This window comes from Mustela lutreola, chromosome 12 (assembly GCF_030435805.1).
Source record: "Mustela lutreola isolate mMusLut2 chromosome 12, mMusLut2.pri, whole genome shotgun sequence".
In the NCBI taxonomy this organism is placed as follows: domain Eukaryota; kingdom Metazoa; phylum Chordata; class Mammalia; order Carnivora; family Mustelidae; genus Mustela; species Mustela lutreola.
This window is the reverse complement of record NC_081301.1, coordinates 99913609-99930780: the sequence shown is the minus strand read 5'-3', so window position 1 is coordinate 99930780 and position 17172 is coordinate 99913609. Positions and strand designations below refer to the sequence as shown.

The following is a 17172-nucleotide window of genomic DNA, read 5'->3' as shown; positions in this document are numbered from 1 at the left end:
CATGACGAGGATCTGTGGTGTGTGTTTCTTGGACAAATCAATGAGATCCACTCCATTATAGTAGAGATTTTCAAAACAGCCATGAAAGTCTTTTTGTGGGAATGCCACTGATTTTCCGTGTCCAGGAATCCCTCCAAAACTGATCTTAGAAAGAAAAAAATGACATAAATAACATTGTTTAATGATTTTCTGATTGTCTGCCTAAAACATGTATGCTCAGCAGGTATAAGATAATTGCCTCCAATCTATCTGGCATTATTTTAACATTATCATGTTAATTTCGGGTGAATTTTTAGACGTAGATGTACCAGTTCTTTCTTTATTACATTTATATAAGTAGGTTAAATACCCCCTCTCGCAATTTGCTACTCGAAGAGTTATGTCACTTCAGCTGACGGGGAAAGTTGTACATTCATTTCCACGGTCACTTTTGATCTGGGTGACAAGGCGGCTGACTGTGATGACATTCTACTTTACAAACCTTCCCAGAAACCAGCTTCAGGGTCCGGGTCTTTGCCAGGACACTGCTGATGGGTTAGAATAATGAAGGCATCGATAATCTCATTCAGGACCAGGCTCTGCAGCTGGCCTCCTCGGGTGAGGCCACTTACACTAAATGAATGTTGAAATCATCCCCTTTGCTGTGATAGATGTGCTGAGCAGAACTGGCAGAACAAAAGGTGTTCTCCAGTGCTGGTTAGATACATGCGGGCAAAACGCTGGGATGTGTTAAGCCGTTAAATGTCCCTAGAAACACTATTTTGAATTGCCTGACTCTGGCTCTCTTGTTCCTTGAAAAGCAGGTTGGAATGTATGGTGATTACTTCTCCAAGCACCCTAGATTGCTAATTCTGTTTACGATCACCCTAAAACACAGAGATCTCCAAGGGAACGGATCATGGTCAGCACCAGAGGTAACATGGAAAGCCGTCCAAACACGTATTTTACTGTGCCGCCTGTCCTACTGATAGCTCTTCATCCACACACTTTCTGAATTCAACAACTACTTCCTCTCAGGGGAGAACTCACACCTATGAGTGATACAACATCTCAACAATGTACATGGGTCTCCTGCTGGGCCGTCATCTGTGGGAAACATTTCGCCAGAATTCCAAATTACTAGCAATGGGAATTTCTCTGTGTAGCGGTATTTTCTCAAAAGGTTGTGTTGCGTTTAAATAACAAAATCTGTAATACTTGAAAAAAAATGTTCACACCTTATAATCAAGATCCAAGTAGTCGCACTCGCCCTCGGCCTGGAAATGCTGACTGTGCCTGTCCACAGTGAAGTGGACATGCGTGTTCCCAAGCTCGATGAGGACAGAATGCCAGTGCTCGTCATCCAGCAGGCTGCCCAGGGTGAGGGTCACATGGGCGTCAGGGGAGGGCAGGTTAGCACGGCCTACAAGGACAGGTGAAGCAAATGAACCACCTCATCCAACCCGGTACCATGGCTGCCGTGTGGGAGGCCAACTCAGTACTGTGGCTGCTGTGTGGGAGGTCAACATGTCCCCCAGTCACTTTCCTGGCACACTTCTATCCGGAGAGCTGGTCAACTGCCTTTACCTCAGCCTCATGTACAACCTTCTCTCACTTGGGAATGATTTCTTCTATCTTTCTTGTGTTTATTATTATTAATTATTGCATTTTCATTTTTCTTGGAAGTATCTTCTTCCAAGAACCTCATGAAGAGCACCACCTCATGGTTTCGGGGATCCACCCCTTGTCTTTACAATATTACCAGGTTGTTTACTGAACATGTGCAAATGGTCTTACACACTAATCGACCTGTAAAACTTGTTACAGTCAAGTACACTCAGGATACATGAGTGTTCTCCATAGTACACCTCAACCGTGGAGCGACCACGCTCCCATTTGCCCAGACCATTCTGTTTCATGCCTCTGGCTCCAAAGTAATTATTTCTAGGGTCTTCTTTCTTTCTCAAAAGTGTTCTGGTTTTCAGGATAAATTAGCTACTTAACTGTGAAAAACTAAGCATAAAAAGATACTTCTATCTAAAGAGGCATATTTTTGAAAGCATCCACTAGAAACTTTTTACCTGAATTAAGCAATAAGATGAGCTTTCCTCTAACTAACTGCAGGGTGACGTGTTTGCCATTTTGTCCTTCTCTGTGGAGTAGAATTCCGTCAGTCTGCCTGGTTTTAAATTTCAAAGAAATAACATCTTTTGCTGGACTCATGGATTTCTGATTAAGCGTATATAACAAGGAGCTTTTCCCATCGAAGTTAACCATCTTGGATCCTACAGTGGGAGAAATTAGAAAATAATCTAAGTATAATACATCTTTACTGAAATGAGCAAGTTCACACACACACACACACACACACACACACACACACACACATCTCTGGTCTGTTTGGTGCGGAGGGAAACAACGGTGCTGCCCATCCTCCCTGATACCTGTAGATGAGATCCCTATCATCCACTCTTTGCCTTTTCTGACATTTTCCCTAACATGTATCATCTAGAAATACTTCTGTTGACTAAGCCCAATTGCTTCTGCCTGTGTACTGGCCACTTCTCATCCTGTAAACAACAAAGATCAGTAAAACAGTTGAAGTCACTCCCCAAGTTGGCACATCGTGGCTATGAAGCTGCCATTGTCCCTCAGCTCTCCGATAGTCTTATTTCTCCCACTATCAAGATCACTTGCATTCTTTTTATTGAAAAAGTCATATTTTATCATTAATGTGAAAAGAACACTGGTCAAAGCAACCACAGACAGAACAGAAGAGCACAAAGGGACTCATACTACACAGAAGAATCTCTCATATTTCTCATATTTCACAAGTAAAAAGACAAGATGTTACTGTGCCTTAAAAAGTCAAAAACCATATGATTTTACTCATACATGGAATCTAAAAACAAAAGAAATGAATAAACAAACAAAGCAGAACCAGACCTATAAATGCAGAGAACAAACTGGTGGCTATCAAAGGGACAGTGTGGAGGATGGGCGAAGTGGGTGACTTGGAGCGGCAGGTTCAGGCTTCCAGTCATGGAGTGAATGAATAAGTCAAGGTGTGCCTAGGAAATTAGTCAATGATATTCTAATCGAGTTGTGTGGGGATGTGCGGCAGCCACGCTTGTGGTGAACATTGTACAACCCGTAAAATTGTCTAATCACCATGTTGTACACCTGACGCTAATGTAACATTGTGTGTACACTGCACTCAAATTTTTGAAAAAGAGGTTTTTTCAAATGTGTGTGTGCAATAAATGAAGGTACAAGAAGAAGCCAAAGAAACAGGAAGTTGATGTCTTCTGAGCCGATGATACAATGTTGGGTTTATTTAACTTCACAAAAGCCTGGGACCAATGTACATTAGGACCTGAATTTCATTCAGACAAACTAAAATATTTACAGTAAACCCTTTATGTTCACAACTCTAAGGAATCCTTTATTTCATGCAACCACCTTCTGAAAATTCAGGAGTTTAATTCTGGTTCCCATACATGGTGGAAAATATATAAACACAGCAGTGTGTCTAAAAATCATGGAAATAAGCAATTATTCTCCATTGCATAGTTAAATTAATATCTGATAAAAACATATCCCTTTGTCAAATTCAAATGATGTCCCTTCTTCAGTTAGTGAAGAATTGTTTGGTCCACAAATTATTCTATCAGGCTTCTTTTGATCAGATTAGGTTTGTCCCCAACTTCCCTGTTGCCACTATAGCTTTTTAAGAGTAATATTAGTCTTCTGGTGTGTTGGGTAAGCACAGAATCCAGCTCCATCCCAGAACTGTGACTCTGCTGGCCTGGGGTGGGACCTGAGAGTCTGCTTTTCTCACATGTCCCCTAGCAATGTTGACAATGTCAATGCCGCTGGTCTGGTGACTACATATGAGAACCACTGCTCTACAGAACCTAGATTATATTTCCTGGAACATTCCCCCTCAGGCAAAATAGAGTAGTGAAAAATTTATTGGATTTATAGAAACACAAAAGAATGGGCTGAAAATCCTTTTGTTGTAATGTTTTTGTTTCCTCTCCAGTGAGATCCCTAACACTCGTACCTAGAACAATCAACCACAAGCTAATCATCACATTCTATCTTACAAGGCACATTTAACATGTGTTTTGACAGGTTCCCTAAGCCTAGAAGGGGACTGAGTTGTAATCTATAGATGTCATCAATGGAGTAAAACAAAGCCACTTCAAACAATATATCTGGTAGTAATCTTGGTGGTTTCATTAAATCTTAAATGGTAACAAACATAAGCTCAGTGGAGAGGAGTTAAAACAGCACAGATAAAAATGAGGAATTGCTTATGGTTTGTCTCCTACAGACCTGTACCCCTGGGGATAAAAATATATGTTTATAAAAAATAAAAAATTATAATAAAAAATGAGGAATTGCTTTCAGAAGTCTGAAATGTGAGGCTGCTTTCTTTTCATCTGAAATGACCCACATCACTCTGTAGCCTATATGGCCCCATGAGCTAATTTTTAAAGGTTCGTTAAAAAAAAAAAAAAGAAAAAAAACAACAACAATTGTGGTGGAGATCACAGATACCCATAGACCTAAAATAGTGCTGTCTGGCCCTTTACAGACGCCTGTCTTCCCCGCCCTCAGTGCCATTAAACAGTGATGCTTGCTGAGCCAGATTCCTGGCTGCTTACAAGTGGCCATGATAAGAACCAGCTTACTGCAAGACATGTGGCGATCCTTCTTCTACTTAAATATTAAAAATCCTGAGGGTTTTGAAGGGGCTGGGGGTGGGAGGTTGGGGGAACCAGGTGGTGGGTACTGGGGAGGGCACGGATTGCATGGAGCACTGGGTGTGGTGCAAAAGCAATGAATATTGTTACGTTGAAAAGAAATTTAAAAAATAAAAATAAATAAATAAAATAAAAATTAAATGAATGAATAAACAAATAAATAAAAATGAGAGGATTCAGTCAGACCACGGTAGGACTGGAAGGATGAGTAAGTTGAATACCAACTTTATAGTCAGAAAGAACTGTATTTATGAAAAAAAAAAATCAAAACGGAATAAAGAAAGATCTTGACACACACACACACACACACACAAAACCTATTTTAGATGGCAAATCACAAATTTAATTATTTTTGATCTGCCTGTTGCATAATTCAATATAGCTCGTTTGTCACTTTTCATGAATCTATATTTGTGAGGTCAAAAAATAGGTAAATATTATGGCTCCTGTGGAATAGCAATACAGACCATTTTCCGTAGCTTCAGAACTTGCCTTGGCAGGGATTTGGCTTTGGAAAATATAGTTTTGTCATTAAAAGACCATTTTCCTCCATATTCCCTTCCTCCCTAGCCCTACGCTGCCCTGACTTAATTTCCATTTGTTCCCCCAAGTACAGCTGCATTTTCATTTAACATGGGTGCAGCACCCACTAGGTGCTGGGATGCTGGGGGAAACCCAACAGGACAGACACGGCTCGGCCTTCCCAGAGCTGACAGTGCGCCCCTCACCTTCTCACTTCAGCTATCATGAAAAGAACACATTTCAGCAGGAGTAGCCTAGTCTTACTGCGGTCTGCTTAGGAAACTAGAGACAAGAAAGCTCACAGTCAGGAAGGAGGAAGCGGAGCACGGGGGAGGTCTTCTCTGGGGAAGTGTCGGTAAAGAAAGAGGGTAAGACCTTCCCAAGCATAGGGCATGTGTCACACACAATTTACAGGTAGGCACCCAAAAGCAGCCAACACGGTTCAAACAATGGGCTATACTGTTGATCAAGAAGCCCCTCATGATAAACGTGAAGCCCACGTGATAAGTAAGAGTGCGCCCTGTCACAAGGATGACTTACAATGGGAATGTGTGCACTGGAAACTCAGTTTCGGGCGTCATCAAAGAGAATTAATTCTACAGAATGTTGTTCACTTAAAAACGTTCATGAATGAATTTGAATATCTGAAAACAAACGGACACGTCACTAAACATAAAATGACATTTTGAAACATGTGTGACTCATACACCATTTTTAAAGGCAATAGATTTTTTAAAAAATTAAACCAAAACATCGTATTGTGGGACAGAGAAGACTTAGCTTAGTGAGTTTGCAGCAGCTAGCTCTCCAAGTGCAGATGGGGGACAGCCCATCTATAGAAGTAGAAGTTCCCTCACCTTCATGCCCATGTTGGTGATAGCATCAAAATATGGCTCCAGTTAAGAAAACTAATAATTACAAATTGAAATCGTATAAATTGGAAAAACACTTTGTATTTTTCAATGAAGTATCATATCACATTTTCCATTTTGGAATGTAGGTTCTGCACTCTTGCAGAACAAAACTATTGGTTCCCATTCTGATTCATAATAAGTGATCTCCATCTCAAGTACCCCAATAATTTAATTAGTTGAATTACGTACGAACACATTTTTCACGAACCTTCTTGTAAAGTTAAGTATGATGCTAACAGGTAATTTAATGCATTATTTTGGAGTTTTTATTCAAATAAAAGTATGTTAGAGTTGGTTATTTGTATTGATCATGGACATTTAAATTTTTATGATACTTGTATTATATGTGCATTTATATTACATATATATTCATATTTATAAAAATATATAAATATCAAGAGTGTTTTGAGGTTGCTAAACACAACCTATAATTTTTTGCTGTAACAGTCAGTACACTTTTTAAATAAACACAATATTCTAATTTTTTTTTAACTAGGCTCCATGCCCAGCACGGAGCCCAACGTGAGACTTGAACTCATGACCCTGAGACAGAGACCTGAGCTGAGATCAAGAGTCGGATGCTTAACTGACTAAGCCCCCCAGGTGCCCCAGATAAATACAATGTTTTAAAGTGGCCTATTACATGTCTTACTCCCAATTTTATTTTCATGCCTGACTTGACACTGGACCAGAGTGTCACAGGGAAGACTGGTAGGTCCCCATGGTGTTGGCCATTCTATGCCTACATAGTCCATGTTCCCAAGGACTCATGCACTCCTTTCCTCCCTCTCCTCCCCTTCCTTCTTCTCTCGTGCTTCCCTTATTCAGACAAGCAACACACGAATGAACACAAGACGACACTACACCACCACAGGATGGGACTAGTACAAGCTCAAGAGAATACTTGAGAAGACACAGACCATGAACACAGTGGTCAAAATGGAAAAGAAGGAGTAGAAGATGCCCCAAGGAAGAATAACAGTCAAGAAAGAATTGAAGGAAGACCTGGGGTCAGTGTCGGTGTCTGTGGCTTACGGAGACCTACATCCAGGATGTCAACGTGAAACTGATCAGAGTGTGTAAATGTTACTGAAAATTTAAGAAAGTGGAGGACACCCGAATGGAAACCTTTTCAGAGTGGGATACAAAACCTAGAACAAGTCTGTGGGGAATATGGCCCTGGACGCCCCCTTCCGCGAGGCTGCTGGAGGGGGCATGGGACTCTAAGAAGAGCTCACACACACTCCACGTGCAGTCTAGGAGTTGGGGGAAGGGAGGGCTTTCCAGGTAGAGAATGTGTGTGTGCCGCCCCAGGAAGCCATGAAGAATGCCTGGTGTTCGTAGGGACAGCAAATACCATTGTAATTGGAGTTTAAAGAAGTGAAACCAGAGAGAGAAACTGCATCCAAGAGACATTATATGCCAAGATGAGCAATCTGGACATGTTCTCAATATCAACAGAGCAGTGAGACTAGAAATGGGGGGGGGGGGCAATAATTAGCACTTTGGGCTATAAATCATATCATATACAATTACTGTCAAAAACAAAGTGCAAAGCTCTATGCTTGAACAATTGCTCTTATTAATAGTAAGAATGAAGACAAGACAGAAGCTCCACTAGTAAACCATGGACGCTGGGTACTTTTGCGAGTCACTGTGACTGTTATCAGTCCACAGTTTTAGGCTAGGAGCCCCCTGTGGCGCACATCTCGTGTTTGCTGACTTTAGCACGCAGGTCCTTCCCGGGACCAGGCCTGAAGCTTTGATCTCCCTGGGACTGACCTCTCCCCCAAGGAGGTGGTACCGCCTCATGAAGAACATCAGGCTAACAGCAAATCACCATCAAAGACCTTGTTCTGCTTTGAAGTCAGTAAACCTGAAGTCGTTTCCAGAGTAATAGGAAGGAGAAGCTGATTTTATGGGATCAAAGAGAAAACGGAGTCTCAGGTGGCCCAGCCGCTTGCCGCAGTGAGCACGTTCACGGAGCTCAGACACAACAGGAGGGAAGGCGACAGCCTGTGGAAAGAGGAGGAAAGGGCAGGCAGCATCGCGAAACCATCTCCGCTGAATGTGGCGTGGAAGGGCCAACACAGAGGCAGCGTTTGGAAATGGAGTGAAAGCAGAGCCTGTCTGAGCTCAGGAAGATGGTGGAGCTGAGGCTGAAGTGAAGGGACACTTGAATCTAGGATGGGGTCACTTCTGGGATGGCGAGCCCCACCTCCAGAAGGTCTCCCTGCCTGTGGGATCAGCAAAGGGGCAATGGTATCCTTGCTTGGCAGCAGTTTCCTGTGCCCCACAGCACCCACACCCTCCTGCACCCTGAGACCACAGAAGCCCAGAGTCCCAGAGCCACTGTGTGCACACTCGTGCCTTCCTCCCTCCAGAAGCCCCTCCCGACCCCAGCTCACTCTGCAAGCCCTGCACTCAGAAAACTGACTGGCCATGCTCCTCCCTAGGCCCCAGGATTGGGTTCCAATATTTTACATTTGTTTTGTACAATTTTATGACCTCTCATAAAATCCTGACAAAGAAAACCAATCATTTTAGAAGAGCCCCCTACATCCAGTCCCTAACACAGATCTTTGCAAACAGCACGTATCCGATAAATTCTGACATGGCATGTGAGGGAACAAAGAAACAAAAACTTGCATAATATAGTAGTTATGAGAACCAAATTTGGAGGGAAGACAGAGTTTTTAAATCCTAGGTCCAGTATGGAATAACTCTTGCAAGCCTCTCCATGTCTCCACGGTGAAGTTAGTTCTTCCCTCAAGGCCATACCAGATCCATCTGGCTGGTCTGGTTGTTGAATGAGAAAATGTCTGCTAGGTAGGATCTGACATATTAAACATTCCACCTGTGACAGATCTCACTGACACTTTTCGGTAAAGCTAATGCTCTGCTCAGGTATGAAGTGAAGTGTGACCCAAAACCCAGCCTCCCACGATGTTCCCAGCCAACATACTCTTTGGGTTATTTCCCAGTTTTCTAGAAATTTTTCCTTAATATTTTTTTCTTTTGTGCTCATTTAAAAAATTCCAGCATATTCCAAATCATCAAAATGACAACGGTAGAGTCGATTTCCCCACAGACGTCACTGAATGCATTTCTGCTTGTGTTCACGCTCACACTGGCTGTGACTTTTGTCCCTCTGCTCATCAGTGGGGAAAAGGGGGAAGGCACGACACATAAGTGATGTTCAAACAACGGGTCATGTCCAGGAAAGTGGGGATTTGAGCAGTGAAGATGGGAGAAGCCCAGAGTCATTTTGGGTTATGGGGAAAACAAGATCACCGGCTGTCCCCTATGTCCCCACACCAGGGTCACCTCAGTGCCCAAGAACGGCACCATCCGTTGACTTGGAGCTCATTGTTTGGATGACACGCCCACTCTAAAACAGGTACCCCGCTCTCTTCTGGGACTCTGATTCCGAAGCTCAGTTCGGGCCCTCTATGTTCACCTAAAGTAACTAAAGACAGCAGTACCCAGGCTTTCCACAAAGACATACCTAAAAAATTAGAAACAAGTAGTCAAGCTCGCTTTTCAGCCTGGCCACGAGAGCATGTCCCTCGGTCACTGATTTTGGGGCAGGGAGAGGGGTAAACAGCACTTACGGTACGCGCATCCGTACACTTCTATCCGCATCCGGATCCTGCCCGTGGGGCTCCAGGCTAAGGGGAGGAAGCGCAGGAACCTGGCTTCGAGCGGAGGCTGCAGCCGGTAATGCACCACGCTGTCGGCATTTGTGTTCCCTGGAAAACCCTGGGAGGAAACGGAGAAAGGATCAGTGTGTCTGCGGAACTCAGAGCTCCCCGCTCTTCTCCTGCGGGTTACGGAAGCTTTACTCTGTTCTTATGCTAAAGCCCATCTGCTTCACAGAAAGTCTGCTAATGTTTAAGAGGGCTGTGACCACATTTCCTCAGGGCCTGGATTAGTCACCATTGTTCTAAGCTTTCCTTATTTGCAGGGTGATTTACAGTTCAGTGGCACCATTAAGCTGGGTGTAAACCTGCCACCCTTGAAGGCTCGCTCTTCCCCTAAAGCGGTTCCCTCATCTCTAAGCCGCGGAGACGCTCTCCTGCAGCCCACATCCAAGGCCATCAAGCACGATGTTAACCTGCCGCCCCTGCAGGAAGAACCTCGGGCATGAGCGCTGGGAGGGACGTACACAGGGTTCTGTTCCAAATCCTTCGTTTATAAAGGCAAAACCGAAGTCCAAGAAAGTAGAGTCTGTGGCGGTAGGACAGCGGTTTCTGGGCAGGGCCACGACTAGATTCTGGGCTTTGGATTTCAATCGCAGTGTTCTCAGTGTGCGGTCAGGTTGCCCCCAAGATAGCCGCATTTCGGGAGCACTGGGGAGACCCACAAGACAGAGGGGTACCCTTGACACAGGCACCTGGCCTCAGGCTAGAGGGGGCCAGCGTGAGCACAACTGACGTTGTTACAGGAGACGTGTGACTCGTTTCTCACCGCGTTGATTTCATGTGAACATCAGCATGGGGTAATGCACCATTTCGGGGAAACCCCAAAACAGGTGATGCTCTGCATATACACACATCGATCATGTCACTGATGACTTAATCTATTTCAGACAGCTGTGTCACTAATGATTTGTTTGGTTTCTCAAAGGTAATACATACCTGCGAGAAGAATGAGAGAACAGAGCACAAACTCCAACACCAGGAAGTGCGTCCCCAAGCAGCCTCTCGGCCCTGACCTGCAAACTCTCTTGAATGCTCCGGAAGTGCTCAGTACTTGCGTCCGGGGAGGAAAAGGGAGGCGGGCTTCCGATGACACGGACCTCGTCACCCCTGTGGTGAATCCGCTCCCCTCACCCCTACGGTCCTGCCTTCCTTAGCATTAACTCCCACACAGTGATCTTCAAGAAGCTAGAGTGTGAGCCACAGGACCACGGTTCTTGTGTAGACAATTTGCTCCTGTGAAGTCCCCTGAGATGCTGGGCTCCTCTGTCCTGCCACCTGGGCCCCAGAACCTCCTCTAGCCCCCTTCACACCAGGATTTCGATGGGCTCTTCCTGCTCTTCGGTGTCAGTGTCGACCCCGACACTGTACACCCCCTTTTAAAACTGATTCCATCGACTCTTCCTCAGATTGTCCATCAGTTTTCCCAGAGGACCTATGTCAACTGGTAAATCAATGCTCTCAGTTCTTTGGAACCCCCCATCAAAAGTTCAAGTTCTGTGTTCTTTGATCTCTCCAAGTCTTACCATCCAGAGGGCCAAAGATGTTCTCATAATACTCCTTCATATAATAGTAACAAAATGAGGAACAGAAGACTTGACCCTTTCTTATGCTCTCTGGCATCAGAAGGACACCCTCCGCCTCCCACCACAGTTAAAAGGGTCAGATATACTCACGCTGCACGGGAGCAAATCTCGTAGTTGGGCCAAAAAGAATGCACATCTTGTCATTTTGCTTTGTGAAACCCTAGGCCTGGCTTAACACCCAAACCCAACCAAACCAAGCCCTATCACTACTCGGACTTGTAAGCCACAACAAGCAGGTAGGAACAGATGGAACCAAGAATACAGAAAACTCAAATGTGGTATCAGGGCCAGTCTCAGACCCTATAACTCTTCCTCTTGGCTAGTGAAGGAAACATCATCTGGCAAGCCCTCTGGCCTCTCTCTCTTGCTCAGTGGAAGCACCATTTTGTCCAACATCAGCCGTTCTTCAAGGGTTGGCAACCGTTACACCAAGAGCAGGCAAACCCTCTCCATTGACTCTGTGCTCCAAATGGGAAGTCGGAAATGTGCCCTCCCTGCCCCCAGCTTCCTGCAGGAACTGGGTAGGAGCTACTTTGTACCAACATCACCACTGTCCAGCACAAGCTCCTGTTATTACAGGCTCCCAGACCCACTGCCTTCATCCACAAAACCAGCTTGGTCCAGACAACTCTGAAGGTTGAGGAGCTATTACATGAGATAATACCTGACAATCACATTCCCACACCTGCCTGGAGGTAGGCGGTCCACGAGCACCAGCTACGGTGGCCACAGCCTTGGCTGCCATTTTGGTTATGGCGGGCGCATCTGGCAGAGGCTGCTCATCTGCATCCCATTCCTTACACTGTGTCTCAGGTTCAAGACCTGAGACATACAGATGATCGTCGGCTCCCACATTCATTGCAATGCCAAGATTACAATTCAACCTCAGAACTGAAGTCCATGTTTATCTGAGGGTAACTGACAAAAACTAGGAAAGGTATTTGAACAAATTGTTTTATTTTCCTTGGGTATCATTACTTCCTTCTGAAGTACTTTGTCTGTGGAAGGTAGATTCTGGACACCGTCGTTCAGACTGTGTGATGACAACACCATATAGCAAAAGGAATTTCTAGTGCTGTTTTAATGGAATTTAGACAGAATACTATTTAAGAAATATTTCAAGGGACAATAATGTCTTAATAGTCTATGAAGAGGAGATTCAGAAGGCACTCTTTAAAACTTCTGGGAATCTGTATATGAAACATTTGTCACACACAATTTTAATTACATTCAAATATTGGAACGTATATATGCATGTGTGCACAGCTCTGTGACCATGTTAATCCATTCTAATTTTAAGGAATCACATTATTTTTGTCTTACATAGAACTATTACCAGTCCTTTTAGGTACAAATCAATCACTCATTTCTTTTAAGATACATAAGTTAAATGAAATGACTTCGGCACAAGATGGATCCCCACTAGCATGTCACTCTCACTTTCATGGCTCATTACTGAAATGATCTCATATATTTTGGTGAAGCTAGTGTTTATCTCTTAAGAGGTGGTGTGATCTGTTCCTTGCCATATGTACTTTTGCTTTGGTGTTTCCAGAACAGATCTGGGTGAACAGGCCACACAGCCTTGCAGAAACAAAGGCCCACTCTGTGCTCTAGTAAGTGGGAAGATGAATGAAGGCCCACTCTGTGCTCTAGTTAAGTGGGAAGATGAAAGCCCCATCTTCCCGATCTCTCGTGACAGGAGTGACCTCGGGGAAGCCAGCATTTTCATGTGTAAAGTAAGAGCAAGAAAACTTCTCTTAGAATTTTGATGAGTTAGTGGGAGGAGTTCCATGGGCCTGTCTTTCTGGCATCCCTCTTGGCTTGCGAGCATTAAGAAACACAACCATGAGACTCTCCCCACAACTGATCACTAGAGACACTTCATCTGGACACGGACTCAATATCCGGTTACTTTAAAGGCATCACATTGAATCCTTTGTCCACTATTAGGAGCAGACGATGTCTGATGAAGTCTTCCATTTCCACATTAGTTAGGTTGAAGGTAACCCGAGTCCACGGCTCGGGCTCTGTTCACCTGCTAGAAACATGTTTCTAAGATAATTTGTTTTAGGAATTGGTGACATTTCTGAAAAGCTGCCAGCTCTGCACTGATTGAGTTAGCAGTCACGTTAGTACACTCTAAATCCGGAGAAGGGATCACTGGGAGACTCCCGCAGAGCCACGGTCTCAGTTGTAAACTGAGTCATCACAATTCTGCATTGGAGTCAACAAATAACCTTCGAGATGCCTGTTATGTATTTGTCATTTCAGGTTTGAAATTATCTGTGTCCTAAGGTCAGCTTTTATACCAATGCCTTCTTTCCAAACACAAGCGGTGTTGCCTATAGAAATAGTCTTGGTGATTTAAAAATAAATAAATAAATATTACGCCTCATCTGCAGGCCCCTAGGAAACCCGAGCTTCATTATTCACTCACTGCTGTTCATTTTAAGACCTCTGAGGTAGGAGAAAAGATGTTGCTGGGATCAAGAGAGCGGGCAAGAATCCCCAAGCTCTAATTCTGGCCATTTTAATTACAGGGCCATGATGGTCTTGGACAAGATGCTTAAATCTCCCCGCATCTTAGCTTCTTCATGAGCAATGGGGGAATAATAATAATTACTGCTAATATTGAAAATAATATTTTGTCCCTGTTATTTCCAGAGGCTTACAGACCATGAAAGGATGTACTGAAATTATTTGCTGTAGTTAGACCACATCAAAGTTGTAGGCAGTTGTTTTAAAGTAAGTGATCTTGTTATGAATTATTTTTAGTATTTGAGTGAACTAGAAAGTACCATAACATTTACACATAGATAGATCAAGGAAATCCTCCTCCTGTCATTCTACTGAGTGAGCCGGACTGGGACGTCAGAAGTATGACCCAGAGGGAGGGCCTGACCCCTTAGATGTCGGTCAGCCAGGTGCCTCGTGCGAGGTGAGCACTAGAGTTTAACTCATGCGGATGAGTTGACTCCAACAGTGTCCTAGAAAGTGAACGAATAATCTCCATTCTCACTTAAAACAACCAGACAGGCACCTGATGCCCATCTTCTGATGTGACGACCTCAGTGTGTCAGAAAAAAATGTGCACTTAGTTAAGCATTTCCTAGTATCTTTCATGGACTCAGTGGAAGCAAGTCACACAGCCAAACCAGTGACCAAGCAAAAAGAGACGACTACGTCTCTGGCTTCCAGCACCTTCCCCTACCTGGAGAGGGCACCCGCCCTGTGACTGAGCACAGCTACACCTCCCAGAAACCCACAGAGACTGGGTCTGGACTCATCCACATCCTGGGGCCAAAGCAGGTGCAGGAAACAGGGTCCTGAATGCTGCTCTTCATTAAAGTGCTTTTGTAATCTCAGCTGTATAAAAGGACAATATATACATTCCCAAAATATTATTGAAATGAAGTATTTTTAAAAACACATTGAGAAGCTTTAAGGCCTTAATGCTTAGTTTTACCTTCTGCTTGAAATACGAACCCAGCAGACAAGACAAGACAGGTCTGACTCTGGTTTCTCAATGCTCCTCCCTTCCCTATCTTCTTACGTGATCAGGAGAAACACATTTTATAAGCTATCTGGAAGGCCCACTGGTGTTGGCAAAAATGTTGAAAGTAGAGAAAAAGCCAGAAAAAAATATTTCCAATAGCAAAAAGATCATACTTTAAAAGCAACGTAATGTTATTGAAAACAATACCAGAACATCACAAAAAAGGTGTGTGGTTTGATACATAGCACAAGCTTATTTTCTGGAAACCGAATTAGCTTTCAGTATTTGAAGAGTGACACCAAAGAACAAAAGGAGGTATTGTTAGTGTTATAAGAAATCAATTTAGTAATAAAAAAAAAACATGACTTTTCTCTTTGTCTGCATTAAAAATAAATCAAAGCAAAACTAAAAAAAAAAGAAAAAGAAATGCCTCAACTGAGTGTTTAATAGTGTGCCTCTCCTATCAGCAACTTGAAGGAATTAAATAAGTTAATTGAATGAGAAGAATTAAATATATAACCTGACGTAAATATAAACTTGACTCCAGGCACAGTTTTGGGGCATTCTTTAACAACTCATTATTGGCAGAATAGCACGATCCTCTTAGCCTCCTGCATGTGTTCAAAATAATGATATATCAAATGGGTTATTTGTACAAAATTTAGAAGATTTCTCATCAAGAAGTACCTGTGACTTGAAGAGATACCATATGTATTTAACTCAACATTAAAATACTTTATAAAGTAGGGAACCCAGGGTGCCTGTGTGGCTCAGTGGGTTAAAGCCTCTGCCTTTGGCTCAGGTCATGATCTCAGGGTCCAGGGATCGAGCCCCACATTGGGCTCTTTGCTCTGCAGGAAGCCTGCTTCCTCCTCTCTCTCTGCCTGCCTCTCTGCCTACTTGTGATCTCTGTCAAATAAATAAATTTTTAAAAAATCTTTAAAGTAGGGAACCCATATAACTTGCTGTGATGGGCTGAATCATGTCCCCCACCCCAATTCATATGTGGAAGCCTGAGCCCCCCGTACTTCCAAATGTGACTGTTTGGAGACAGGGTCTATAAAGAGGTGATCAAGGTAAAATGAGGCCATTGGAGTGAGTCCTGATCCGACGAGCCTGGGTCATTACAAGAAAAAATCTGGACGCACAGAGACCCCAGGGAACGTGCGCATGGAGGGAAGACCCCGTGAGTACCAGGGAGATGTCACACATCAACTGCAGCACAATAACTTGGGTGGGGGGACTTCACACTAACATTAGACGTCTTGGACAAAAACTTCCCATTTTTAAATAATTTCTGAGGGAGAGTGAGTACCACTGAGCAATTAAAAAAATACTTCTGAAACCTGCTCTGTGGCTTCCCATTTCTTTCAAGAGGCTAACTGCCCAGTGCCTGGCCAGCTCAGTCAGAGGAGCGTGCAACTCTTGATCTCAGGGTCTTGAGTTCAAGCCCCACCTGGGGTTTATTAAATAAGTTACTCAGTAAATAAACTTTAAATAAATATATATTTTTAAGAGGCAAATGGCCCATGTTAATCCAGGAGAACAAGCAAACAATCCTGCAGTAGTAGAATGAAAATGTTTTCCAAAATGAAATTCTGAAATGAAAGTTCTGAATGAAATGTTTTTCAAAATTTTCTTCTTCAATAGAGATTTGGATTTATCCTGGACTGTTTATAAGGGAAACATACTCACCCTCCCAAAATTCTGCTGTCATACATACAAAAAATCAGAGTCACTTCTGAGGGTAGTGACAACTTTGCATTGAAAGAAAGTGTTAATTTATATAGAATTTAGCCAAATAAGTTAAAAATTGTATCAAGATCAAATAGCTGTTTTTCAACTAATTGTCTATATAAAGTTGTTTTGGTCATTTTAGAAACCCCTCACCCCCCAAAATGCTCTTTTCTTAGCATTTTAAATTTGAGTCACCAATACTGTTAAACCAAAATGATTAGGGTCACTATGAGTTCAAAATTAACTCTGACACAAGAATTATGCTTAGAATAGGATAAAAGCAATACATATCTGAGAAATAAGTTGAAATGAGTATGAAGTAAGTCCTTTGCCACATCGACTCACCATTTTCCAGAGACAATAAAAGGCTGTGGGGGCCAGAGCAGAGGGAAGACAATTCTCCATGGGTTTCTCCCATTTCTGCACATCTTACAGAGTGAAGCCCTGACTCTTTTCTTTTGA

The 17172-nt window shown here is 43.2% G+C and overlaps 1 protein-coding gene across 2 annotated transcripts in view; it reads right to left on the bottom strand.

Annotated features, from left to right (window-relative positions):
- LOC131812852 (contactin-associated protein-like 3) overlaps positions 1 to 17172 on the bottom strand; it is a 158334-nt gene that overhangs the window by 77323 nt on the left and 63839 nt on the right. Inside the window, exons 4-7 of one of the 2 annotated variants that reach the window (XM_059142804.1) lie at positions 9802 to 9949; positions 2061 to 2264; positions 1218 to 1402; positions 1 to 144 (exon numbers count right to left, since the gene is read on the bottom strand). In XM_059142804.1, the coding sequence (XP_058998787.1) occupies positions 1 to 144; positions 1218 to 1402; positions 2061 to 2264; positions 9802 to 9949 (681 nt within the window). Of the gene's footprint in view, positions 145 to 1217; positions 1403 to 2060; positions 2265 to 9801; positions 9950 to 17172 lie in introns of those variants that run through there. The other variant, XM_059142803.1, reaches the window with a different exon arrangement.